This window comes from Clupea harengus, chromosome 6, assembly GCF_900700415.2.
Source record: "Clupea harengus chromosome 6, Ch_v2.0.2, whole genome shotgun sequence".
NCBI lineage: Eukaryota > Metazoa > Chordata > Actinopteri > Clupeiformes > Clupeidae > Clupea > Clupea harengus.
This window is the reverse complement of record NC_045157.1, coordinates 30,670,403-30,698,118: the sequence shown is the minus strand read 5'-3', so window position 1 is coordinate 30,698,118 and position 27,716 is coordinate 30,670,403. Positions and strand designations below refer to the sequence as shown.

The 27,716-nt window shown below is 42.1% G+C and overlaps 2 protein-coding genes across 2 annotated transcripts; both read right to left on the bottom strand.

Annotated features, from left to right (window-relative positions):
• Positions 1 to 628: 628 nt before the first annotated feature.
• LOC116220835 (intestinal mucin-like protein) lies at positions 629 to 5,526 on the bottom strand. The gene is made up of 15 exons (XM_031569735.1): positions 5,205 to 5,526; positions 4,691 to 4,865; positions 4,377 to 4,555; positions 4,208 to 4,277; positions 3,989 to 4,119; positions 3,797 to 3,831; positions 3,319 to 3,496; positions 2,929 to 3,027; positions 2,642 to 2,682; positions 2,374 to 2,496; positions 2,170 to 2,268; positions 1,773 to 1,901; positions 1,327 to 1,369; positions 1,100 to 1,211; positions 629 to 984 (listed from the first exon to the last, which is right to left on the bottom strand). The coding sequence occupies exons 1-15, from the start codon at positions 5,416 to 5,418 to the stop codon at positions 780 to 782; spliced, it is 1,833 nt and encodes a 610-aa protein (XP_031425595.1). The 5' UTR covers positions 5,419 to 5,526; the 3' UTR covers positions 629 to 779.
• A 320-nt stretch (positions 5,527 to 5,846) lies between these two features.
• LOC105891080 (mucin-5AC) lies at positions 5,847 to 27,362 on the bottom strand. The gene is made up of 33 exons (XM_042707942.1): positions 27,326 to 27,362; positions 26,991 to 27,044; positions 26,260 to 26,521; positions 25,918 to 26,032; positions 25,519 to 25,609; positions 25,330 to 25,436; positions 24,911 to 25,127; positions 24,697 to 24,822; positions 24,463 to 24,580; positions 24,002 to 24,140; positions 21,576 to 21,683; positions 21,287 to 21,356; positions 21,035 to 21,172; positions 20,787 to 20,951; positions 20,597 to 20,691; positions 20,360 to 20,486; positions 19,988 to 20,243; positions 19,605 to 19,657; positions 19,289 to 19,389; positions 18,910 to 19,061; positions 18,682 to 18,820; positions 18,412 to 18,522; positions 18,134 to 18,313; positions 17,783 to 18,022; positions 17,522 to 17,678; positions 16,808 to 16,936; positions 16,012 to 16,183; positions 15,001 to 15,105; positions 14,267 to 14,377; positions 13,214 to 13,477; positions 12,671 to 12,952; positions 6,173 to 12,579; positions 5,847 to 6,088 (listed from the first exon to the last, which is right to left on the bottom strand). Exons 1-32 carry the CDS (start codon positions 27,360 to 27,362, stop codon positions 6,447 to 6,449), a joined length of 10,554 nt encoding a protein of 3,517 aa, XP_042563876.1. The 3' UTR covers positions 5,847 to 6,088; positions 6,173 to 6,446.
• Between the last annotated feature and the right edge of the window lie 354 nt (positions 27,363 to 27,716).

Genomic DNA, 27,716 nt, shown 5'->3' with positions numbered 1-27,716 from the left:
CCCCCTCACTGATTATCAAATGTTGTTTTTACTCTACAAATAAAGAAAATATATGAATTCCATATGAGCCCATTACTACAAGACATTTCTTTGCTACCAAACTCTGAAACTGAAAAATTCTGACACAGAGATCTTTTGTTGACTTCTCTGACCATCCTCCACACTGACACAATAGCCTTGTAACCTCTTCAGGCTGCTTCAGGACAGTTTAGAATGTCTTAAACTTCTCAATGCTTGCCCTAACTGATGATATGGGCATTTTAAGTCTAGTAGCAATTTTCTTGTATACATTCCCTTATTTATGCAAATCAACACACGTTTGCCATATTGCAATAGAATGCTCTTGAACTCATTAAGGGGTTAAAAAATAGATACAAATTGACTTTCCACTTAGGCCAGGTGTGTGACTGTGGTGGTTGCATTACGTTATCACAAAGGTGGCACATGTCAACCAGAAGAGCAAGGAGACGAATATGATTTGAATAATGTGAAGAAATGGGAGATTTTTTTCAGTGCATTGCAAGTAACTACTTATATATTTATTATCATCGTTACATGCAAAATTATCAAATATAGCAACACTTCTGATAAATAATAATGACAAGACATGATCATGCATACATGCTAAGGTTTATTTAAATTACATTTTGGAAGATACAAAAGCAGTCGCCTACTTCTTCCAAAAAAAATGCTAAAACTACAGATTCTTTTAGCAGTCCAATTGAGACAAAAATAGAAAAAGTGATTTGTAATAAGAAGTGAGATCTAGCACTGTCTCATTAACGCCTTCTTCTAAGCTTTTTAATCACTGCTTTTTCCACTGTGGTGCATTTTGACTGAAGACAGCCACATAGTTCAATGTAGTCATATGAATAATTGAACTTTGACCCATCAGGGCAGACCATCTCGACTTCCTTCTTGCTACTGTTAATCTCCTGGCAACAGGAACAGGAGCGCTCAATCATTCTTGTCTTCGAAGAGAACCTGAAAGTTAGCAAAGGGAAAGTGTTGTGTTATAGGTCCTGGACGTAGATTTATGTTAAAGAAAGTTACAAAAACGTTGGCAAGTGCTGCTTTGTTCTGCTGCTCTGCTACTTACCAGGAGGACGTCTGACAAAGACCTTGACAAGTGGACATGTCAACCTTCTTAGAGGATGTGCAGCCGTTATGCTGCAGGTATGTGGATTCCTTTGTCACGTTGCATTTTCTTACTGTAGAAAAAGAGGCAGACGACTTTTAGCATTGCTTTCACAAGCCAAAGAAAAGACGTCATAGTAATGTTGGTTAAAGTGGATTTGTACATTTGCTATACAGAGAAAAACTTACTACATGTATAGCAGCAACCGTCAGGAGCAAGGACCTCTGTTCCCTGTGCAGATCACAAAAGTATGATAAAAAAAAAATTCAAAGTTCAAAGCTAAATCCAAGACAAATAGGTGACACCAACACCCTAGGATCACAGAGTTTGCCAGTACACGGTATACTAACTAAATAGCACAGTGTGTGCTTTCTCCCCTCTAATTACATTGTGGATAGGACCACTCATACAATTACAGATCAGAAAGAGGTGACAATAAGACTTGCCATTTTTAACAGCAAATTGAAGGATCATATTACCCTTTGTATTATGTACTAGTGTGTAAGTTTTCCCATCTCATAATAAGATTATCTTGATGGTGATTGATTATCTTCACCTACATTTAAATAGAATTTCAAAATAGTGTATGGCACCAACATAGTCAAGTTTCTTGCAACCATTTTTTCCCACTTACAGGAATACAATCTTGAGGGTTGTAGAGAGGACAGACTGTTCTGGCCTCAATTGTGATGAACTGGGTTCCGATCTTCAAACACTCAAACTTCACACACTTGTTGCCAGGTGGAGTCCAGATACCATTAACCTGTTAAAGAACAACAAATTCCATATCTCACAGTATTTTGTTTTGTCTGTGAAAGGGTGTACTTGAGTACAAGCCTAAAACTGAAATTGAATGTGAAATGCTGTTTTATTAAAGTAGCGGTAAGGAGTTTTGATCTGAAACCTGTGGTAAATTCATGCATAGTGTTACTATAAAGACAGCGAGTCCTTCCAATGCAATGCCTTACATACACAGCTTTGCATGAAATAGCTGTTGGTCACAACATGCAATGTTTTGGTTGTGAACTCACTGGAATAGTGTGTGTGAGGTTTCCTGAATATACGCCCACACAACTGGTCTGCACGCACTTCCCACAGCACTGTCCAGGTATTTCCTGTAGCTCAAAGCCCTAAGGGAAAGAAGACGCATCAAAACCAGTCAGGAGGTTACCCAAAACTATTTTGAAAATGTCAAAAAGTCAAATCTTTTTTTGACAAAGTAGGAAGCTACTTACCTGTGGACAGTAAGTGTCACACTTGATAGGCTCACATCCAATCGCATGAAGCTTGCCATCGTTTTCCAGTTTATCACTACACACACAATTCTCACAGTATCTCATGGGCACACTGTTGCCTGGCTGTAACAGGACAGAAAACAAAAGAAAATATTAAAATCACACAGTTCTATGTACATGACCAAGTAATATGAAGACACAACCAATTAGTTCGGTGCTAGATGTTAACCATCACTGCATAATAATTAGATTGCATGTGCATTCTTACCAAGTATTCGGTGTTGTTGAATACACAAACAGGGTTAGGAACTGAAAAGTTAACCAAAAACACAATTAAGATTTGCAGTTAACTCTGTGTCAACCATAGAACAGTAAAGCATGTAGGACCATTGTTTTGCACTAGATTAATGCATACCACAGGTGTGTTTAGTGCACTAGATTAATGCATACCACAGGTGTGCTCAGGGCACTAGATTAATGCATACCACAGGTATGCTCAGGGCACTAGATTAATGCTTACCACAGGTGTGCTTAGGGCACTAGATTAATGCTTACCACAGGTATGCTTAGGGCAACACACTCCCATTTCAGTCTCTTGACTGTAGCCAACTGGACAAGAGTGCTTCTGGCTTGGACAACTGGTGACATCACATGCTGTAATGAAAAAAATACAGGCTTGTTCAAATCATGCTCTTAGTGTTTAGGTGTTCACTGTTTGTTGTTTGGGATTTGTTGTTATTTTTACTTATTGTTTTCAGTGGTTAATCCAAGAGTACATTTTCACTGGTTAAGGAGAAACATAACATGATTTTGCATCTTAAACATTGAATCCACGAATCTATTTGTACCTGCAAAAATGAAGGATATTTGACTTGTAAAGTTTTGTAGTGACTGGCAATCACTCCCTACCAACGCCTGTGTTGGCATCTCTCAGAGGTTACTTACCACATTTGTCTTGTGTACAACATCCCACTGTTTCAGTCACTGTAACCTGGCCAACCTGATCACATGTGACTGGGGGTTCAATTGGACAGGGCAACTGTTTGCAGATGACTGTTGGTGAAAGGTTTGGCTCTGACTGGCACGTGCAAAGGTCACAGCCACTGACCCAACTTTCATTAACCTGATTTGACAATGAAGCATGTGTTAGAACACAAGTGCAATGAATGAATACCCACATCACTTGATATAATATCTAATTATGTAGCCTAAATGTATTTTCCTGTTGGTTCATTTTTTTTATGTTGGACAGATGTTTGATGTCATGTAGGATTGTGTACCAGGAACACATGTACATAAAATAAATGTAGATTTTTGCCAAGCACATATTATTTGTGCATTGACGCCTCACAATTAATGCCTACAGACATTACAGTCACAGACAAAGGTCACAAGTACTCTAATACAGGAGAAATGTCTTTACCTGTTTCCATTTTCCATTTGGTATGAAACAAATATCTGATAAAAAAAGAAGGACATTTTAGTTGAGAAACGAGTTAAAAATGTGCTTTGTTATTTTTCTCAGTACAAACAATATAGTACAAGTGATGCATTTAAGCTGCTAATTCTTTGAAATTAAACCAGTTGTTTTTTGTATTTTATATGACTTTCTCACCACAGCTGGGAAGGCACGTATGAGATTCATGGTCCAACAAAGTAGTACCCTCAGGACAATAGCATCCCTCCCACAACATGGACGATAAAGCAGTGAATTGGGTTTCATCTTTAATGAATCTGTTATTATACCTGTTGGGAAAAATGTATATCAAATAAGATATAATATTTGTATTTGAAAAGATTTTAAACACGCTCTAGTCATATCAGTTCAATATACCTTAGATCACAAGTAGGTTCAACTTGTGGACCACAGGCCTCGTACACCAAGGGTGCATTGCATTCGAAGTCTGTTCAGACAAGGTACAGAAAACAAACCACATGATGAGATATCACCAATGTGAAGGTATAATTTCAACTGTGAGATTAGAAAATATAAACATTCTTACCACACACTCCATCTGTGGCAGATCTCCAGTCGATACAAACACCGTTCAAAGCACACTGCTGAGCATAAGACTGAAGGCTAGCACATCCAATAGAGGGATTCTTTATATTGCATACGTCAAACTCACACCCCAGCACAAATGGGATATAGGGGAGAACTTCATGGCACCTTTCAAAGACCCTGGGAAGAAGACATGTCGTAGTCAGCAACGGCACACTTCAAATTTAGTTCTTTTAAATTGAGTAGAAATACATTAGAAATAAATCACTTCATTTGTTCAAACATTATGTGTCATCATGTTCATCACTTTCTTACTTGCTCGAAATGATTTTGCAGATGGTTTCTGGTGGACAGGTGTGGGGTGGGGGTGGTGGTGGGGGTGCTGGACAGCTATCATTAACCCTCCAATGGTGGGCCATATCTGGGCAAGATGAATCAATTGTTCCATTGGGCAAGCGGCAGTCATCTTTGCGATTGTTGTCACATGTTCCTGTGAGACATAAAAAAATCATATTTGAGTATTATCAGAGGCCAATTATGTTTAATTTTGACAGAACTGCTGACAAAATAATGTAATGCCATGTTTGACCATGTGGTGAAAAAAAAAGATTTGAGTGGGTCATTGATTGGCCAACAGGGTCATGATAATTCTGTTATTTACTGTGTAGTTCCTGCAGTTATGGTCATACATACAATTCGTTTTTTTACATTTCGTTGTTTAAATGTTTGAGGTTAAATATTTAATTGTAGTCCGTACAGTACTGTAATTGTATTCTTCCAGAGATGACAAAATATAGTTATGGGAACAATAATTAGAAATTATTTTTACCACATTGTCCCTCGGTATTGCCATGGAATTTACTCCATGGGAGTTCAATACTGAACTGGAGACCAGAGAACATAATCTGCGCGCCGATGGCAGGTATGACCAGTAAAGCTTCAATGCCGTTGTCTGTGATTTGGAAGTCATTGTTACTGTAAGCTGGGTAGACGCGCTTGTGATTGACATAAATCTGTGAGAAAAAGAAAACAGATGTTTCCATTATGAAGGCAATCTACGTTTCATACATTTAAACAGATATTTGTTGAAAAGAATTATAAAAAGATTTCGTTACCAAGTTTGTGACTTTTCCTGGAGAAACCTCTTGACTCATGTAGATTTCAAAAGATTTATAGTGAATGGTCAATGATTTAGGACATGAAAGACCATCTACTGCACCACAGTACACGTTATCAATGATGATGCTGAAGTTGTATTTTGGGTGGATCTCTTTAACCAAGATATAGGAACAGTTTCCTTGGAAACCATAGTATGTTCCATCAAAGGTCACATAGTGAGGATCTCCAAAGCCAATGCAGCGACCTGAATAGATTCATTAGGAAATGTAGATCATGTCAGTGTTGGTTTTTGATTAACAAATAAACAGGTTATATTAACTGCTTCATAAGAAACTTTGCATAACCCATTTTTTCCTGATATATTGATTATTATCATCAATCCAATCATTTTTGTCTTTGACATTAGAAATACTCACATTGACATTCCTGTACGTAACAGCACCCTGATTCATCATGAACAGATATTGGAGGGTACCCGTTCTGACAATTAGGCTCCGGTACATGTGGACATTCCTTAGGGTGCTTGCTAACAACGCCATTGTCACATCTTTCAGTCGTACAGTTGTCCTTAGTGGAGTTCCAACTTTCTCCATTCTGCAAAAGAAGTAGACATTGAGTCCACTGACAGTCCAAACAAAGCTAACATAATGATGATTTGACTGAGTTCATTAACAATACCTTTTTGCTACCACAGTCAATGATCTTGGGTTTAGTTGTTGAAGAAACAGTGGTAGGAGGAGTTGCAGTAGTTGTGGGTGGAGCACTTGTAGAGGTACATGTGATGCCCTTCACTATTGTGCAGTTTTCAGTGCAAAGGGCAAAGAAACTGCATCCTTCATGATCGGTACGATTATAAATAACAGAACCTGTGTAAAAAACGGACGTTGGGTTTAAGAATTGGGTTTAAGAATTTCTACTGAAATCCTCTCATTATGTGTAAAATACATGAAAATCAGAGACACTTGCCTGCAGGGTGAAGCTTTCCATTTACATCTTCGCAACCATTACAAGGTGGAGATGGTTTTTTTGTGGTGGTAGACAAGACAACTTGTGGAGATGGTTTGAAAGTAGGCCCGGTACGCACTGTAAATGTGGTTGATGAAACAGTTGTAAATGAGGCAGGGTGGGCAGTGACAGTACTGTGGGTGATAGAGGTGGTGGACAATGTTGTGGTGGTAGGTGTAGTTGTGGACGTTGTTGTTGTGGTCGTAGGTGGAGTTGTGGTTGTTGTTGGAGTCGGAGTTGTCGTTGTCGTAGTCGTAGTAGTTGGCACTGTGACAGTGGTACTTGGTGGTGAAGGTGTTTTGGTGGTCGTAGATGTAGTAGATGTTGTGGACGTTGTTGTTGTGGTCGTAGGTGTAGTTGTGGTTGTTGTTGGTGTCGGGGTTGTTGTCGTTGACGTAGTAGTAGTAGTTGGCACAGTGACAGTGGTACTGGGTGTTGTAGGTGTTTCGGTGGTTGTAGATGTTGTGGACGTTGTTGTTGTGGGCGTAGGTGGAGTTGTGGTTGTTGTTGGTGTCGGAGTTGTCGTCGTCGTCGTAGTAGTTGTCGGACATGGTGCACAACATTGTACTCGAATTTCATAATCGAAACACTCTTGCTTATTTGCCTGGTTTTTGTTCAAGCAAACAAGTCCTACAGATGGACTGCAAATGACATCTTGGCCCAACTGAGTAAGGGGTAAGGTTGGATACATCTTGGCCCTGCAATCAACCTTTGTTGGCTGTGTACAACCAATACGTTTGGAATTGATAAGTTGTGAAATTGATTCAGTGTCTCCTCCATCAGGGCCAGGTGTTGGGGATCCAAGATCAATCCAGTCAGACCATTCACATGTGCAGTTTTTGGGAGGGGGTGCAGTTATTGATGATGATGTTGGTAAAGTGACCGTGGTACTGGGTGTTGTAGGTGTTTCGGTGGTTGTAGATGTTGTGGACGTTGTTGTTGTGGGCGTAGGTGTAGTTGTGGTTGTTGTTGGTGTCGGGGTTGTTGTCGTTGATGTAGTCGTAGTAGTTGGCACAGTGACAGTGGTACTAGGTGTTGTAGGTGTTCCGGTGGTCGTAGGTGTAGTTGTGGACGTTGTTGTTGTGGGCGTAGGTGTAGTTGTGGTTGTTGTTGGTGTCGGAGTTGTCGTCGTCGTCGTAGTAGTTGGCACAGTGACAGTGGTACTGGGTGTTGTAGGTGTTTCGGTGGTTGTAGATGTTGTGGACGTTGTTGTTGTGGTCGTAGGTGGAGTTGTGGTTGTTGTTGGTGTCGGAGTTGTCGTCGTCGTCGTAGTAGTTGTCGGACATGGTGCACAACATTGTACTCGAATTTCATAATCGAAACACTCTTGCTTATTTGCCTGGTTTTTGTTCAAGCAAACAAGTCCTTCAGATGGACTGCAAATGACATCTTGGCCCAACTGAGTAAGGGGTAAGGTTGGATACATCTTGGCCCTGCAATCAACCTTTGTTGGCTGTGTACAACCAATACGTTTGGAATTGATAAGTTGTGAAATTGATTCAGTGTCTCCTCCATCAGGGCCAGGTGTTGGGGATCCAAGATCAATCCAGTCAGACCATTCACATGTGCAGTTTTTGGGAGGGGGTGCAGTTATTGATGATGATGTTGGTAAAGTGACCGTGGTACTGGGTGTTGTAGGTGTTTCGGTGGTTGTAGATGTTGTGGACGTTGTTGTTGTGGGCGTAGGTGTAGTTGTGGTTGTTGTTGGTGTCGGGGTTGTTGTCGTTGATGTAGTCGTAGTAGTTGGCACAGTGACAGTGGTACTAGGTGTTGTAGGTGTTCCGGTGGTCGTAGGTGTAGTTGTGGACGTTGTTGTTGTGGGCGTAGGTGTAGTTGTGGTTGTTGTTGGTGTCGGAGTTGTCGTCGTCGTCGTAGTAGTTGGCACAGTGACAGTGGTACTAGGTGTTGTAGGTGTTTCGGTGGTTGTAGATGTTGTGGACGTTGTTGTTGTGGTCGTAGGTGGAGTTGTGGTTGTTGTTGGTGTCGGAGTTGTCGTCGTCGTCGTAGTAGTTGTCGGACATGGTGCACAACATTGTACTCGAATTTCATAATCGAAACACTCTTGCTTATTTGCCTGGTTTTTGTTCAAGCAAACAAGTCCTACAGATGGACTGCAAATGACATCTTGGCCCAACTGAGTAAGGGGTAAGGTTGGATACATCTTGGCCCTGCAATCAACCTTTGTTGGCTGTGTACAACCAATACGTTTGGAATTGATAAGTTGTGAAATTGACTCAGTGTCTCCTCCATCAGGGCCAGGTGTTGGGGATCCAAGATCAATCCAGTCAGACCATTCACATGTGCAGTTTTTGGGAGGGGGTGCAGTTATTGATGATGATGTTGGTAAAGTGACCGTGGTACTGGGTGTTGTAGGTGTTTCGGTGGTTGTAGATGTTGTGGACGTTGTTGTTGTGGGCGTAGGTGTAGTTGTGGTTGTTGTTGGTGTCGGGGTTGTTGTCGTTGACGTAGTCGTAGTAGTTGGCACAGTGACAGTGGTACTAGGTGTTGTAGGTGTTCCGGTGGTCGTAGGTGTAGTTGTGGACGTTGTTGTTGTGGTCGTAGGTGGAGTTGTGGTTGTTGTTGGTGTCGGAGTTGTCGTCGTCGTCGTAGTAGTTGTCGGACATGGTGCACAACATTGTACTCGAATTTCATAATCGAAACACTCTTGCTTATTTCCCTGGTTTTTGTTCAAGCAAACAAGTCCTACAGATGGACTGCAAATGACATCTTGGCCCAACTGAGTAAGGGGTAAGGTTGGATACATCTTGGCCCTGCAATCAACCTTTGTTGGCTGTGTACAACCAATACGTTTGGAATTGATAAGTTGTGAAATTGATTCAGTGTCTCCTCCATCAGGGCCAGGTGTTGGGGATCCAAGATCAATCCAGTCAGACCATTCACATGTGCAGTTTTTGGGAGGGGGTGCAGTTATTGATGATGATGTTGGTAAAGTGACCGTGGTACTGGGTGTTGTAGGTGTTTCGGTGGTTGTAGATGTTGTGGACGTTGTTGTTGTGGGCGTAGGTGTAGTTGTGGTTGTTGTTGGTGTCGGGGTTGTTGTCGTTGACGTAGTCGTAGTAGTTGGCACAGTGACAGTGGTACTAGGTGTTGTAGGTGTTCCGGTGGTCGTAGGTGTAGTTGTGGACGTTGTTGTTGTGGTCGTAGGTGGAGTTGTGGTTGTTGTTGGTGTCGGAGTTGTCGTCGTCGTCGTAGTAGTTGGCACAGTGACAGTGGTACTAGGTGTTGTAGGTGTTTTGGTGGTCGTAGATGTAGATGTGGTTGTTGTTGTGGTCGTAGGTGTAGTTGTGGATGTTGTTGGTGTCGGGGTTGTTGTCGTCGTCGTAGTAGTTGTCGGACATGGTGCACAACATTGTACTCGAATTTCATAATCGAAACACTCTTGCTTATTTCCCTGGTTTTTGTTCAAGCAAACAAGTCCTACAGATGGACTGCAAATGACATCTTGGCCCAACTGAGTAAGGGGTAAGGTAGGATACATCTTGGCCCTGCAATCAACATTTGTTGGCTGTGTACAACCAATACGTTTGGAATTGATAAGTTGTGAAATTGACTCAGTGTCTCCTCCATCAGGGCCAGGTGTTGGGGATCCAAGATCAATCCAGTCAGACCATTCACATGTGCAGTTTTTGGGAGGGGGTGCAGTTATTGATGATGATGTTGGTAAAGTGACCGTGGTACTGGGTGTTGTAGGTGTTCCGGTGGTCGTAGGTGTAGTTGTGGACGTTGTTGTTGTGGGCGTAGGTGTAGTTGTGGTTGTTGTTGGTGTCGGGGTTGTTGTCGTTGACATAGTCGTAGTAGTTGGCACAGTGACAGTGGTACTGGGTGTTGTAGGTGTTCCGGTGGTCGTAGGTGTAGTTGTGGACGTTGTTGTTGTGGTCGTAGGTGGAGTTGTGGTTGTTGTTGGTGTCGGTGTTGTCGTCGTTGATGTAGTCGTAGTAGTTGGCACAGTGACAGTGGTACTGGGTGTTGTAGGTGTTTCGGTGGTTGTAGATATTGTGGACGTTGTTGTTGTGGTCGTAGGTGTAGTTGTGGTTGGTGTTGGTGTCGTAGTTGTTGTCGTCGTAGTAGTGCCCACACATGGTCCACAACATTGTACTCGAATTTCATAATCAAAACACTCTTGCTTAATTCCCTGGTTTTTGTTTAAGCAAACAAGTCCTACAGATGGACTGCAAATGACATCTTGGCCCAACTGAGTAAGGGGTAAGGTTGGATACATCTTGGCCCTGCAATCAACCTTTGTTGGCTGTGTACAACCAATACGTTTGGAATTGATAAGTTGTGAAATTGACTCAGTGTCTCCTCCATCAGGGCCAGGTGTTGGGGCTCCAAGATCAATCCAGTCAGACCATTCACATGTGCATGGCTTGGTTGTAGGTGTTTCTGTGGTTGTAGATGTTGTGGACGTTGTTGTTGTGGGCGTAGGTGTAGTTGTGGTTGTTGTTGGTGTCGGGGTTGTTGTCGTTGACGTAGTCGTAGTAGTTGGCACAGTGACCGTGGTACTGGGTGTTGTAGGTGTTCCGGTGGTCGTAGGTGTAGTTGTGGACGTTGTTGTTGTGGTCGTAGGTGGAGTTGTGGTTGTTGTTGGTGTCTGGGTTGTTGTCGTTGACGTAGTCGTAGTAGTTGGCACAGTGACAGTGGTACTGGGTGTTGTAGGTGTTCCGGTGGTCGTAGGTGTAGTTGTGGACGTTGTTGTTGTGGTCGTAGGTGGAGTTGTGGTTGTTGTTGGTGTCGGTGTTGTCGTCGTCGTCGTAGTAGTTGTCGGACATGGTGCACAACATTGTACTCGAATTTCATAATCGAAACACTCTTGCTTATTTCCCTGGTTTTTGTTCAAGCAAACAAGTCCTTCAGATGGACTGCAAATGACATCTTGGCCCAACTGAGTAAGGGGTAAGGTTGGATACATCTTGGCCCTGCAATCAACCTTTGTTGGCTGTGTACAACCGATACGTCTGGAATCGATGAGTTGTGAAATTGACTCAGTGTCTCCTCCATCAGGGCCAGGTGTTGGGGATCCAAGATCAATCCAGTCAGACCATTCACATGTGCATGGCTTGGTTGTAGGTGTTTCGGTGGTTGTAGATGTTGTGGACGTTGTTGTTGTGGGCGTAGGTGTAGTTGTGGTTGTTGTTGGTGTCGGGGTTGTTGACGTAGTCGTAGTATCTGCCACAGTGACAGTGGTACTGGGTGTTGTAGGTGTTCCGGTGGTCGTAGGTGTAGTTGTGGACGTTGTTGATGTGGTCGTAGGTGTAGTTGTGGACGTTGTTGTTGTTGGTGTCGGTGTTGTCGTCGTCGTCGTAGTCGTAGTAGTTGTCGGACATGGTGCACAACATTGTACTCGAATTTCATAATCGAAACACTCTTGCTTATTTCCCTGGTTTTTGTTCAAGCAAACAAGTCCTTCAGATGGACTGCAAATTACATCTTGGCCCAACTGAGTAAGGGGTAAGGTTGGATACATCTTGGCCCTGCAATCAACCTTTGTTGGCTGTGTACAACCAATACGTTTGGAATTGATAAGTTGTGAAATTGACTCAGTGTCTCCTCCATCAGGGCCAGGTGTTGGGGCTCCAAGATCAATCCAGTCAGACCATTCACATGTGCATGGCTTGGTTGTAGGTGTTTCGGTGGTTGTAGATGTTGTGGACGTTGTTGTTGTGGGCTTAGGTGTAGTTGTGGTTGTTGTTGGTGTCGGGGTTGTTGTCGTTGACGTAGTCGTAGTAGTTGGCACAGTGACAGTGGTACTAGGTGTTGTAGGTGTTCCGGTGGTCGTAGGTGTAGTTGTGGACGTTGTTGTTGTGGTCGTAGGTGGAGTTGTGGTTGTTGTTGGTGTCGGTGTTGTCGTCGTCGTCGTAGTAGTTGTCGGACATGGTGCACAACATTGTACTCGAATTTCATAATCGAAACACTCTTGCTTATTTCCCTGGTTTTTGTTCAAGCAAACAAGTCCTTCAGATGGACTGCAAATGACATCTTGGCCCAACTGAGTAAGGGGTAAGGTTGGATACATCTTGGCCCTGCAATCAACCTTTGTTGGCTGTGTACAACCGATACGTCTGGAATCGATGAGTTGTGAAATTGACTCAGTGTCTCCTCCATCAGGGCCAGGTGTTGGGGATCCAAGATCAATCCAGTCAGACCATTCACATGTGCATGGCTTGGTTGTAGGTGTTTCGGTGGTTGTAGATGTTGTGGACGTTGTTGTTGTGGGCGTAGGTGTAGTTGTGGTTGTTGTTGGTGTCGGGGTTGTTGTCGTTGACGTAGTCGTAGTAGTTGGCACAGTGACAGTGGTACTGGGTGTTGTAGGTGTTTCGGTGGTTGTAGATATTGTGGACGTTGTTGTTGTGGTCGTAGGTGTAGTTGTGGTTGGTGTTGGTGTCGTAGTTGTTGTCGTCGTAGTAGTGTCCACACATGGTCCACAACATTGTACTCGAATTTCATAATCCATACACTCTTGCTGAATTCCCTGGTTTTTGTTTAAGCAAACAAGTCCTACAGATGGACTGCAAATGACATCTTGGCCCAACCCAGTAAGGGGTAAGCCTGGATACATCTTGTTCCTGCAATCAACCTTTGTTGGCTGTGTACAACCAATACGTTTGGAATTGATAAGTTGTGAAATTGATGCAGTGTCTCCTCCATCAGGGCCAGGTGTTGGGGCTCCAAGATCAATCCAGTCAGACCATTCACATGTGCATGGCTTGGTTGTAGGTGTTTCTGTGGTTGTAGATGTTGTGGACGTTGTTGTTGTGGTCGTAGGTGGAGTTGTGGTTGTTGTTGGTGTCGTAGTTGTTGTAGTTGGCACAGTGACAGTGGTACTGGGTGTTGTAGGTGTTTCGGTGGTTGTAGATATTGTGGACGTTGTTGTTGTGGTCGTAGGTGTAGTTGTGGTTGGTGTTGGTGTCGTAGTTGTTGTCGTCGTAGTAGTGTCCACACATGGTCCACAACATTGTACTCGAATTTCATAATCAAAACACTCTTGCTGAATTCCCTGGTTTTTGTTTAAGCAAACAAGTCCTACAGATGGACTGCAAATGACATCTTGGCCCAACCCAGTAAGGGGTAAGGTTGGATACATCTTGTTCCTGCAATCAACCTTTGTTGGCTGTGTACAACCAATACGTTTGGAATTGATAAGTTGTGAAATTGATGCAGTGTCTCCTCCATCAGGGCCAGGTGTTGGGGCTCCAAGATCAATCCAGTCAGACCATTCACATGTGCATGGCTTGGTTGTAGGTGTTTCGGTGGTTGTAGATGTTGTGGACGTTGTTGTTGTGGTCGTAGGTGGAGTTGTGGTTGTTGTTGGTGTCGTAGTTGTTGTAGTTGGCACAGTGACAGTGGTACTGGGTGTTGTAGGTGTTTCGGTGGTTGGAGATGTAGTGGACGTTGTTGATGTGGTCGTAGGTGTAGTTGTGGTTGTTGTTGGTGTCGGGGTTGTCGTCGTCGTCGTAGTAGTTGTCGGACATGGTGCACAACATTGTACTCGAATTTCATAATCGAAACACTCTTGCTTAATTCCCTGGTTTTTGTTTAAGCAAACAAGTCCTACAGATGGACTGCAAATCACATCTTGGCCCAACTGAGTAAGGGGTAAGGTTGGATACATCTTGGCCCTGCAATCAACCTTTGTTGGCTGTGTACAACCAATACGTTTAGAATTGATAAGTTGTGAAATTGACTCAGTGTCTCCTCCATCAGGGCCAGGTGTTGGGGCTCCAAGATCAATCCAGTCAGACCATTCACATGTGCATGGCTTGGTTGTAGGTGTTTCGGTGGTTGTAGATGTTGTGGACGTTGTTGTTGTGGGCGTAGGTGTACTTGTGGATGTTGTTGTTGTGGTCGGAGTCGTAGTATCTGCCACAGTGACAGTGGTACTAGGTAAAGCAGTGGTAATGGGTGGTGAAGGTGTTTCGGTGGTTGTAGATTTAGTGGATGTTGTTGTTGTGGTCCTAGGTGGAGTTGTGGTCGTTGTTGGTGTTGGAGTTGAAGGTGTCGAAACTGTCGTTGTTTCGCATAGCTCCATTTTACAACACTCAAGTTTAACCTCATAATCAAGACACATTGGGACTGGACTTTGATCTATGTTTTTACAAACTAATCCCACTTCAGTGTTGCAGGTGACTTTTTGATCCAGTTTTGACAGAGGAACGAGTGGATAACGCACTGCTTGACAACTGATATTAATTGGATTTTCACATATTTTGTAACCTTTCTTCATGATATTACTAATGGATTCTGTGTCACCTCCTCCAGGGCCAAATTCTGGATAATCAACATTTATCCATGGTGACCATGTACATACTTCACAATACGGAGGCTTGGTGACAATCGTTGTTGGAGTTGGTGGAACAAATGTAGTTGTTTCTGTTGATATACAAGAAACAATGTTGATTTGAAATAGAAATATAGTAATACTGGGCTATTATTTTAATTTGACTCCAGATTTAAACAATATATCATTTTAAATGTGCTCTTACCTGTTGTTGATTGCGGGGTGGTGAAGGTAATCACTGTTGGTGTCGGCACTGTTGTTGTAGTTGTACTTGTGGTCGTTGTTGGTGTTGGAGTTGAAGGTGTCGAAACTGTCGTTGTTTCGCATAGCTCCATTTTACAACACTCAACTTTTACCTCATAATCAAGGCATATTGGGACTGGACTTTGATCTATGTTTTTACAAACTAATCCCACTTCAGTGTTGCAGGTGACTTTTTGATTTAGTTTTGACGGAGGAACGAGTGGATAACGCACTGCTTGACAACTGATATTAATTGGGTTTTCACATATTTTGTAACCTTTCTTCATGATATTACTAATGGATTCTGTGTCACCTCCTCCAGGGCCAAATTCTGGATAATCAACATTTATCCATGGTGACCATGTACATACTTCACAATACGGAGGCTTGGTGACAATCGTTGTTGGAGTTGGTGGAACAGATTGTGTTGTTTCTGTTGATATACAAGAAACAATGTTGATTTGAAATAGAAATATAGTAATACTGGGCTATTATTTTAATTTGACTCTATATTTTATCATTTTAAATGTGCTCTTACCTGTTGTTGGTTGCGGGGTGGTGAAGGTAAACACTGTTGGTGTTGGCACTGTGGTTGGCTTTGGGGTTGTGGGACAAGGATGCATTGTCCGGACAACAATCCCATTCTCTGCACAAACAGCTGTTAAGCAGCTACCCATTCCATCAGTGGTGTTATAAATACTTTCGCCGTAGTGGTACTCCTTATGACGGTATGTACAGGTGCAAGCTGCGGGTTCAATAAAATGTTATTTGACTAAAAGCTGGCTTTTCTAATGCTCTTAAATGCTCTCATAACAAAGATTCAATATGAACTGGTATGGTGACGCTCACCTCTGGTATCATTTTTGCAGCTGATGGTTGTGGAAATGCATTGGCTATGGAAAGATAAAAAAAGATATTAGTTAAATGTCTAGCTCATCAAGTCATCTTATCTCTGTTTTTTGCTTTAATGTACTATGTCTGATTTGGATTATACCATGTTCTACAGTTGGCTGACGTAGGGACTTTCTCTCCATTGACGTAGTGTCTGCCTTCATCATCAAAACAACCACATTTCTCCCTTTGTACACATTTCATGGTGTCTTCGTCAAAAAAGGGCTCATCGGCAGGGCATTGGGGGTAGCAACCTGAGGGTGAAGGGACAAAATAACCCTTTTGATAATGTAGGATAATATACAATGACCATAGCTGAATATAAGGTTTCCTAGCAAGGTAGAGGGTGACAACTATTAGCTTGCATTTTCCCACAGTTGAATTTCATTTGGTCGAAAGGAAACTTTTGCAGGCTTGTTTCAGGATTAGGTTTAAAAATGTGAGTGTAGGGTATTACAGTAAGGTAGTGTGTTATGACACCATTATGAGATTTGCAGGAACAGGAAAGGAGCAGCAAGCATATGTAAGCGAGAACTTTTGAGAAAAGAAGTGTGTTGGCATTATGGATGCACAGTGTGCCTTCCTCTCGGCTTTATCTGCACAATTCCCATACTGTGGCTAACACCAAAGACAGCTGAGAAAGTGTTATACATTAACTACGTGTTAGCAAGTATGAGATCTATAATCTCAATGGGTGATTTCTGGGGATTGATGACAATTAAGAACTGTGAAGTAATACAAAAGTAAGTCTGACACCTTTATGAAAGTCAATGTTAAGAAGCCACAGGCCAGAGAACACGTGTAAAATGTACTTTTTGAATTGTTTGAAAGTATATGACATGTTAACATGATGTCTGTTTGTTTGGTTTTTAGCGTACCTTCCAGTGCTGGTATCTGCTGAGAGCACTGCCCTGTGGGATTCCTGCAGGTCTTCATGCATGGAGCTCCGCAGGGTTTATAGTGCCACTCACACTCACCCGGTGGGTTGTAGTAATCACAGAAGAGAGCTGCAATGAGAGGACATCACAGGTCAGGGGCATAGGGCCATATTATTATTCCATGGAGTACTGTTTCCATAAATGGTGCATTAGATTGTATTCAATTAATCTCTGTGGATTAACAATATAGATAATCTGACATATTTGAAGGTTTATTTCTTGAAGCTAGCCAGCTGTAATTACTAAGAAGGGCATCTGAAGGTATTTTTAGGATGTTTATGTTTGTGGATATCATGACTTAATATTTCTAATTAAATCACAATGAAAGTGGCCTTAAACATATGACAATAATGAATTGATTTGGGTTCTAATACAATGAGCTTCAGATGTAATTAGGTATAGATGTAACTTAACCCAATCCTTACCCTAATCCCAAGTACATTTTATCAATGGACAAATGGACAAATGGACAAATAGATTGAATTATAATAATTTAGTTAATTATGTCCATAGTGCATAGTCCCATAATAAACTAAATAAATATGTGCACCTATTTTAGTGTCCTCGGAGCTAAACAATACTAACTTACTATTTCAAGACATTATATAAGTGAGGGTGCACTGCAGTTATGTTGCCAAGGGATGGGAGACTTACGGCAGATATTTGGGGTTCTCCAGGCCACACAGGCTCCTGCTTCATTGCAGGCAGCTGCATAAGATGCCACTGCAGTGCAGAAGCACTCACAGTCTCCACCACTATCACAGGCACACGAGTCACTCACGCAAGAATCATAAAATGGAGAAGGATCCACCTAGTTGGGAGAGATATGCAAATAAAGCACACAAGACTCGGACTGGGAGAACGAGAGGGGTTCATAAAAGAACCATGATACAGCAATGGTTGTATTCAGCTCACCTGATAATGGCACGATGCAAACGCTTCACTTATGATAATGCTACACTTTTTCTGAGCCCAAGATTTTCTGTAAGGGTTGGATGTGCAGGGATTTTTGGTCTGTTTGGCATCAGGGCAGCTTGGAGAAACTTTCCAGCTGTTTCCAAACTCCAGAGACTTAATGGCCTGTCCTTGGTTTCTCGTAACAAAGTCATTATTGGCGTTGCCATCATAGTTTCCACACAGGCCGCAAACATCACCCTTTCAGAAGGATTAAGTGATCAGTGAAAATCATTCTTTTTCAGCATTACATTACATCCATTTTCATTATTCATTATATAAACTATCCACAGATATAGCAGAAATCCTCACCTTGAACTCTGGACTAAGCTTGATGAACAGACTTGTTTTTCTGTCCCACATGAGAATCAGCCCATTTTTAGCTTCAATCACAAGGTAGATCCCCATGGTGCGGATCTGGAAGGGCACCTCTTCTCCTGCATTCCTCTTGACAACTTGGTAACCTCCGTCTGTCAGTATCAACTCGTTACTCTGCTAAATGACAGTATGTTCATCAGGCTTCTGGACTGCATGGAGCAGCCATTAACAATGCAGTCATGTACTGTATGTATCATTCAATGTATCCTCACCCCCAAAAATATCTTGATGGCTTTGGAACAGGTGGTTCCGGTGGTTCCACAGGGGACGTTCTCAGTGATGACTCGGAATGTTCCATTAGCACTCCCATGTCCACAGGAATTCTGCAAACAGCAGGAATTTGTAAACAAAGTTGATATATTTTTTCAAATTTGCATACAACTGCATGCGATAAAACGCACTGGTGTCACTGGGATTCTTTTCTGAATCTGCCCTGAATTGTATTAATTGGAAGTAAACGTCACAACTACATTTAAACACACCTCGGTTAGGATGTATTCACAACCACCATCAAAGCTGAATCTCTTCCCATCAAAAGTGATGTAATGTCCATCTCCATAGATGGCACAGGTGCCATGGCACAAGTTTGAGCTGCAGTCCCATTTGCTGTCTTTGCAAGTACTGTTTAAAACAAAGAAAGATGTTCAGAGAGGATGTCTCCTAACATTTGCACTGTGGTTAGAAATTGAAAAGTGGAATAATGAACATACCATTTATTGCAGTCCACCTTGATGCTGTCCCCAGGTTTGTACTGAGCTCCATTGTGGTAACAGGGGCACTGGTCCTCCTTTACACAGCCACCCTTTCCATCGGAGACCAGGCCAGAAGGACACACACAGCCTGAGACACACTCTGAGCTGATCTGTTTCAGCAAAGCAAAAGTACATTACTAAAACAGGGAAAATACTGTGTGTGTTCATGTAGACAGCTAATTCTAGTTAGGGCAAACAGTACAGATTCCAAGACACATAGTTCAGATGGACAGAAGCTGGGGATAAGTGAGATCTGCTCCAGGGTGTTACTAGAGAATCAACACTCTCAGGTTAATCCTACAATGTAAATATTTGACGGGACGTCCCCAGCACTCACACAGGCCATGTGCAGGGTTGAACAACTCCTCTGACACTCGGAGCCTTTGGCTGCTGGGTCAGCACTGGAGCAGTTGAAGTACACCATGGGTGCTGGGCATGCTGATGACACAAAGAAATGTTATCGTACTACTATCACATTATCCGTCTTACTTTTCAGTGTATTATCACTTTCAAATTAAATGAATGAAAATGATATACTGACATTGGCAAAACATGTACACCAAATGTCTTTGAACATACCATATGCCACTCAAAGTCCTACATATTTACCAAATGTAAGACTTTGAGTGGCTGTCTCACAAAAACGAACTTACTTGGCAGATGTGTAGTTTCTCCCATGCAACTGAGTTTGCCTGCTTTGCATGTGCTGAAATGAAAAAGTAAATAAACACGTTTTTATGAGCGATGTCTTGACTCAGTTGTGTTCATTTCAATGGGGCCTCAAAAGCAGTATCATCTACCAAGATCTTTTCTGTCTCTGCTGGAGATTAAAGATCTCAATGCAAAGCTCAACTTGAGGTCTGAAAGGTCACAAAACAGCAACTGTCTCAGAAAGCAACTGTTGTAGCCATCAACTGAAGGTCAATTACAGGAGCTCACCAGGAGGTTACTCATTGCCCTGAAAGAGAAAGGATAACAAGGCACAGCTAACATGTTGAGTGAAGTTTTTTAGGAAAAAAAAAAAATAGCTGCTTACCACGTGGCCTTGTCCTTGCTGATGACCTCCCCAGGAGGGATCACCTGGCCTTTGTAGTAGCAGGAGCAGCTCGCTGGTGCAACACATTTTCCGCCTTCATCCAAATACATCCCCTTTGCACAGATGCATCCATCCACAGATGCAAATGTTACTGAACAGGTGAAGTCGGGGTCACTGTAGCAACGGCAGGAGCGGTCACTGTTTTCTATGCTGTAGGCGTAGACCATGTTGCTCGGGCAGTTGGTGGCGTACTCCTCTGAAGACAGAAAAAAAGAGGTTTTCAGCACAAATTTCAGCATTACATAATACAACGTGTGTGATATCTGCACAGATTCACAAATCCAGTAGGTTGGATGCTGTGCTGTCACTCACTGCAGGCCGTGTCTCTCCAGCCATTTAGCTGGATGCCTTTGGCTGCGCATGCATGCACATAGGAGGAGAGGGCAGCACACATGCAGTCCTCACTCTTCTCACAGTTGCAGCTGTCATACATGCAGTTCTGGAGCAGAAACACAAACATTTATACGAATCAACTTGGGTTTGGCATGTCTCCACTCAAGGTGGCCATATCTGTTTCAGATGGTGTAGTATAGCGTGTGTAGGACTGACCTCTTTGTAGATGTCAGGGTTGATTTCATTGTGGCACGGGGAAAACACCCCGTCAGCATCCGTGAGCAGGGAGCACCACTTTTGGGCATACTTCTCTGTAACGATGAGAAAACCATATCCATCAGCTGATCATCCTGGCCTTAGCATGTATTTTGGAGAAACATCAACGTGCTTTTCATGCCATCCCTACCGTTGTCGAAGCTCAGGCTGCAGGGGTTCTCCAAACTGCTCTTCACATCAGGGCAACTGGCTCTTGTTTTCCAGGTGTTGGCAAAGCCGGATGCCGTTCCCTCTGTGATTCCACTCATTGTCAAGAAATCGTCAGCCTGAATGTTGTTAAAGTTTCCACACAGACCTGTGGGAGGAATGAGAGTGATTGAATGATCCCCTTCTGGAGGTCATGGTTGGACATTCATGTGTGATCACATTGGTACATACCACATGTCTTCTGCTTGAGCTCAGAACTTGCTGTGATGTACACCTGCATGGTCGGTGACAGCTGAATTTCCAGCTGAATACCAACTGAGGTCTGAACGATGATGAAAAATGTGGACGCTTCAAAGATTTTCACTCCAGCTGTGAAAGTTATCAAAGAACAGCCGATGAATGCATTACAAAATCAACCAATCAGAAGAAGTGTGAGCCCTTCACGCTGTTCACATCCAGTGTCCCAGTATGTTGGTAACAAACCTGTAGACAGGGGCAACTGAGAGTAGATCCTGTTGATGAAAACTTTTCCATTGGGCTGGATATTGATCACCTGGATAATGAAGTGAGATTGAAAGTGACATTACATGTATGTAACTATAAATATCAATATATTCTTAAATGTAGAACATTTACTTAATCAAATATTTAATGTGATCTGAAAACCAATACAGATTGTTCTGTCTTAAAGTGCATGTCTTGCAATGTGGATACAAATGAATGGCCTAAAATGAAAGGGTTTTATATATCAACATTAGCAGGTAACACTCACAGTGTTTCCAGCAACGGCAAGTGTTACAGCCTTCAGACAGGTTTCTGTTTCAGTTAAACCACACCTAACAAGATCTCCCAGAACTGTGAAGTCGGTCCCATTGCATTGCTGTGAACACACGTTTGAATGCAACAAAATATTAGAGGTATTTCAAGCATATTAATTTATGAGTCTATATCGAGCTAAATCATACCACAACAATTGTCACAAATTGACACCCCAAACAAGATGGAGTGGAGATATAAGTGAATTCAGAAAACATGCTTCAGCATTTTAGTAAACGAAGATTCCACGCTGTCACTTGAAACACCACTGCACCCTAAGGATATGAATTAAAGAAATGTAAAGTAAAGTCAAATTGGATTAAGTCATCAGTAAAGCAGATTATTTTCTTCAGAAAGTGAAAAAAATAACTTGTGGTGCAAACTGATAATAAAAGATATCCATTTTTAAGTTACTCTCAACCTGCACTATTTGAAAGACAAATTGAAAGAAACCTTGAAAGGATGAATGAGGTGATGGAGGCAAAGTGATGGAGGCAATGTAACCATGGTCACCTGAAAGTGTCTTATTGTCAACAGGAATGTAACCATGGTCACCTAAAAGTGTCTTATTGTCAACAGGAATGTAACCATGGTCACCTGAAAGTGTCTTATTGTCAACAGGAATGTAACCATGGTCACCTGAAAGTGTCTTATTGTCAACAGGAATGTAACCATGGTCACCTGAAAGTGTCTTATTGTCAACAGGAATGTAACCATGGTCACCTGAAAGTGTCTTATTGTCAACAGGAATGTAACCATGGTCACCTGAAAGTGTCTTATTGTCAACAGGAATGTAACCATGGTCACCTGAAAGTGTCTTATTGTCAACAGGAATGTAACCATGGTCACCTGAAAGTGTCTTATTGTCAACAGGAATGTAACCATGGTCACCTGAAAGTGTCTTATTGTCAACAGGAATGTAACCATGGTCCATTAAAAGTGTCTTATTGTCAACAGGAATGTAACCATGGTCCATTAAAAGTGTCTTATTGTCAACAGGAATGTAACCATGGTCACCTGAAAGTGTCTTATTGTCAACAGGAATGTAACCATGGTCCATTAAAAGTGTCTTATTGTCAACAGGAATGTAACCATGGTCCATTAAAAGTGTCTTATTGTCAACAGGAATGTAACCATGGTCCATTAAAAGTGTCTTATTGTCAACAGGAATGTAACCATGGTCCATTAAAAGTGTCTTATTGTCAACAGGAATGTAACCATGGTCACCTAAAAGTGTCTTATTGTCAACAGGAATGTAACCATGATCGGAAAACATTCCTCAATGGAACTTCCCCCACATGAAGTTTACTTAAACCTTACATTTAAAAAAGATAGGATTTTTATGAAAATCAAAGAAGTGCTAGACAACTTGGAAGCCTGATGTGGAATAATGATGTGACAAGGATATTGCAAGGGCAAGATGGAGAATGAAGTCAAGGAGGGATAGGTAATGTGTGACTACAGTAATAGACAGATGGAATCACTGCAGGTCATTTGGCTCAGTGTAGTCTACTGTATTGGTGTAAACTATGTTTTGGACTGGAAAACAAATTAGCAAGCTGAACAGAAGTCATCTTTTGTGAAGTGATGATGAAATTACATAAAATAGTAAATGAAAAGGATACCGTAATAAAGTATAGAAAAGGGAGTCATGTGGCATAAATGGGTATAAAATGGAAGCGGATGAGAAGTCACCATTTATGTAGTGAAATCATGGCTGTGGTCATTATGTAGCCTAGTTATGAAGAGTCAAAGATGGGAATAAACTACAAGTGGATACAAGTAATGATGAAATGGTGCAATGGTTCATGCATAACATGCAAATGGATGTGGCATAAGCCAAGTTAAAGAACAAGATGGCATGTACTGACTCACGAGAGGGGTGATGATGCACATTTGACAAAGCGAGCTGTGCCACCCAACAAAGAGATACACTTCAATAGAAATCAATAATAGATGGTGCGCAGGATGATATCAAAGTCGTTTAGAATAGAATAGTATTTATTGCCAAGTAGGTTTACACCTACCTGGAATTTGTTCTGATGTATAGGTGCATATAGTAAACAGCAACTGCAGTTTAGCAAAATGAACAAAATTAAGATGGTACTGTACTTCAAGATGGAAGACTATTTTGCTTCAAAAAACATCCCCATGTGGATGCTCACCTAACCTCTCTAGAATGATTTGGCAGGGAGTTGTAGGGAAGTTACATTCAAGTTTGACTTCTCCTAGAAAGGGTATACAAATACAAGTATGTCTTTCTTTGAGCCCCAAAGATTCTCAAACTGTATTATTAGAATACATAAAAAGTAATAGAAATAAAGGAATGGTAGGACTGGTGTTGATCTCGGGGGTCTGTCTGAAGTGTGTATGGAAACTGACCTTGGTGAGGACATATGAACAGTCCCCATGGAAAGTGTAGGCTTTCCCATCAAAGGTGAAAAAGTGGGACCCTCCCTCCACAGAGCATGTTGCTGGGCAGTCTTCCTCCTTACAGCTCCACTGTCCTGCACCACAGGTACTGGGAGGGAAACACAATACAGTACGATCAAGTCATTTGAGGAAATTGTCCAGTTTTTGTGTAAAACTAGCAGATAAAGCTACATTTGACGGCACCGTTCTGTGAAAACGGTTCTTTTTTTGCAGGTTTCTGCCCCTGAGTACAAAACTACACGGTGAATAACCTGGCGGCTAGTGGAAATTAAAGTTTCATCAAAATTAATTTGAGGAAGATACAAAAACAGACCTCAAACATCCCAAAAATATCCACACTATTGCTTTAGTATAATTTTAGTATTGATAAATGGTCTTAAGTGTAACATTACAGAGTGCGACAGACTTACCAGTGCTTACAGTTGCTGGAGTAAGATTCTCCAGGTTGGTATATGTTTCCGTTGTTGCCACAGGAGCACTCTGTCACACTGATGCAGCCCTTCCCAGTGACGTCGTCAAACACAGTGCCTACACAAAAGCGAAGAGTAAGGTTTTGGGCTACTGAGTAACTTTATACATCAGAGACACTGATGATCCTTGCACAGTAAATGAAAGACAAAGACTGATTTGTCAGAAATTCCTACCTGGTGGGCAGAAGCATCCATCCATGCAGTGCTCCTCACACACCTGTCCTCTGTCAGGGTTTGAGCAAGTGTCAACACATGGGCTTCCACACTCCTGGTGCACCATGTTGGTGGGGCATGACTTTGCTGCAGGACATATGGACACGTCAGTTACTGCTGCTCACCTCATCCCAGGATGCCCTGCTTTCAAACGGAGTGTGTGAATGATACTCACGGCAGAACTCTTCTGTCCTCCACTCGCCGGGTTTCCCGCCGGCATGGATGCACTGACGCGAGTACTCAGATACGGTGCCGCACAGGCAGAACGAGTCAGAGCTGTTGGCACACTGGCAGAGGTCCCTTGCACAGGCCTTGACAAATGAATCAATGTCCACTAGGTCTTTACAGCTTCCAAAGGCTGGGCTGGAGAGCAGCTGGTCACACACCGATGTCTAACAGACAAACAAAATGATCACAAACTTTACTAAATAATGCATTCATTTCATACGTCACATTGAAAATATCTATGCATACACATTATATCAGAGGGTATCAAGAGAATTGATGTTCAAGATGTTACTCTTTATGGCACTGAATACTGCATTGTTCCTAAATGAATATGGATCTGGTGCCAGTTCTCTGATCCAGTCGTACCATATCTCTGCACACTGGTTCAGGTTCAACTGGCTCATTACAGGTTTCAGTTGGACCATCCAACTTCCAGATGTTTCCATAGTCAAGAGTAGAAATTGGTACACCATCTGGATAAAAAAAAAAGCATATTGTGTTCTCCAAACAAACTATACGATTATCAGAATGTTTTTACTGAAAAAAATATATTACCATCTGTGACAAACTCATTGTAAGTCTGGACGCCATTGAAGTCTCCACACAACCCACATGTTTGGTTTGCGTATTTTTTGTCCAATTCCACCTATAAACATTAAGAGTCACTGCGTAGTCAGTAAGCTAAAAGTTGAAAGTTGACCACAACCACAAGACAGTACTGACTATATTATCAAACTCCTGAAGATCAAATTCGCTTGCCGCTGGTTAGAATGTTTTTTTTTAGCAATACTTTAAAGGATCATCAATGCATCTCAAAAGTCATGGCAAGATAAATTAAGAAGAAAACTAATTTTAAAGACTACTCTTTCTCTTCAGATAACTAGGGTAAAAAAGATCTGTAGTCAAAAAGATCTATGACTTAATTCAGGTCGTAGATGAGGTGCAGTTTCGTACCAGGAAGGCATCATCCTCATTCCACTTGACCAAGAGCCCCAGCTTTGCCTTGATGTTGATGTAGGAAGGGCTCTTCTCAATCTGAACTCCTGATTCACTGAATGGCAGCGTCACACTAAAAACCAAACAAAGGTCCCCCACAAAAAGCAGATCAGTCTCTTTTGTTTTGAACCATCCCTTTGACGAAAGCACAGCTATCACTGACTTAATGTGCCATGATTTCATCCTTCCTCAGAGTGACATTACTGAGCATGTGCACAAAGCCACATATCTGGCGGTACATTTGACTGAGAGCACTGATGACACAAAGGAGATCAACTGAAACACTGAACATCCACTTACATTTCCCCATTGACAGAGACAGTGCCCTTCATCAGCTCGACCACAGTGCCCTCCAGCATCATGGTGATCTTGCTGATTGTTGGCAGGCCATTCTCCACCTCCCTCCTCATCTGGATGTTGAAATCCTCATAGCTGCTCTTACACTGAGAGGTCAGGATGTAGTTGCAGCTGGACGGGAGCTGGAAGATGTCTCCATCGAAGGTCTTGAAATGGTAGTTACCCCATGTACTGCAGACCAGTTCGTTGTGGACAGGGCTTGCTCCTAAGAATACATGATGTCTTCAATGTCATGACAATATTTTTTTTCATTAACTACACTACTTAGGTATGCAGGGGAAATGCTTTTGTTTTGTTCTCCAGTTTTCATAGAATGGCTACACATCAGAGGGCTTGAACACTTTTAAAAGGGAAAATTATGAAAAGGAATGTGAATATCAATGACACTAAAGATAATTGATTCATTGTTTTTCAACCATATTCAACAGTTGTATGCTGTTGTATCCACTGCATACTGAGGACTAATACAGTTTAGAAATAGGTGTGCCAATAACAACCTGAAGAAATTGGCTGACCAAATGTTAGCCAGTCAAATTAATTCCATTACACTCATACGCCTGGGGACTGTCACATCAATGAACTGAACTGCTTGTGGAGTTATTTGGGATGCATGTGTATCAATCAGACATGATCAAGCTTTTAGAATCATCTGTGATGTAAGGACATGACCTTACCTGCAAGCATTTGTATCTTGGTCATTGTTGGAATCACATTAACATTTGTGGGACCTGCAAGAGTCAAAGAGATTTTATAAGCCGTGCAACCATGAACTGTTGATTATTTTCAAAGCAAATACATTTGCCATACATACAGGTTTACCTAAGCATTAATCATATTTTCAAACATTAGAGCCAGCACAATAAAAAGGGTAGAGCAACCTTGGAGAGCAATATATCCTTTCTTTCCTGTGGTTATTACTGTGTGCAACAACACCCAGATCAACTTATAAAACCTAACCCTGTGCATTGCTCAACCAGCCACACAATGAACATGGATAAAACCATTGTACCTGTTTCTGAGGTAGTGAGTCCGATGTACACAGCCATCCATACTAGCACCCAACAGGGTGTCACCTGTGCTGTTCCCATAGTGGTCCTGTGGGTAGAACTCTGCTCCACAGGTGTTTGAGAGAGGTGCATACCTGGGCTCTGGACTTTATACCAGCAGTCTTTGTGGACTTGCTGGGAGAAAGGTGTGGCAGCAGGGCTGAACTGGATTTACTTGGGTCCATCCCAAAGTGAAACAGCCATCAAACACCCACCAAAGGCACTAAGGCAACTCGCTTGCTTTGTCTTGTTTTGTGTTTTTTCCCTTTGATTATAGATGTTTTGAGTAAGATGTGTTATTATTTACTGTTTTTAATTGATTAAACGAATATTATAAATGTGGGACATTTGAAA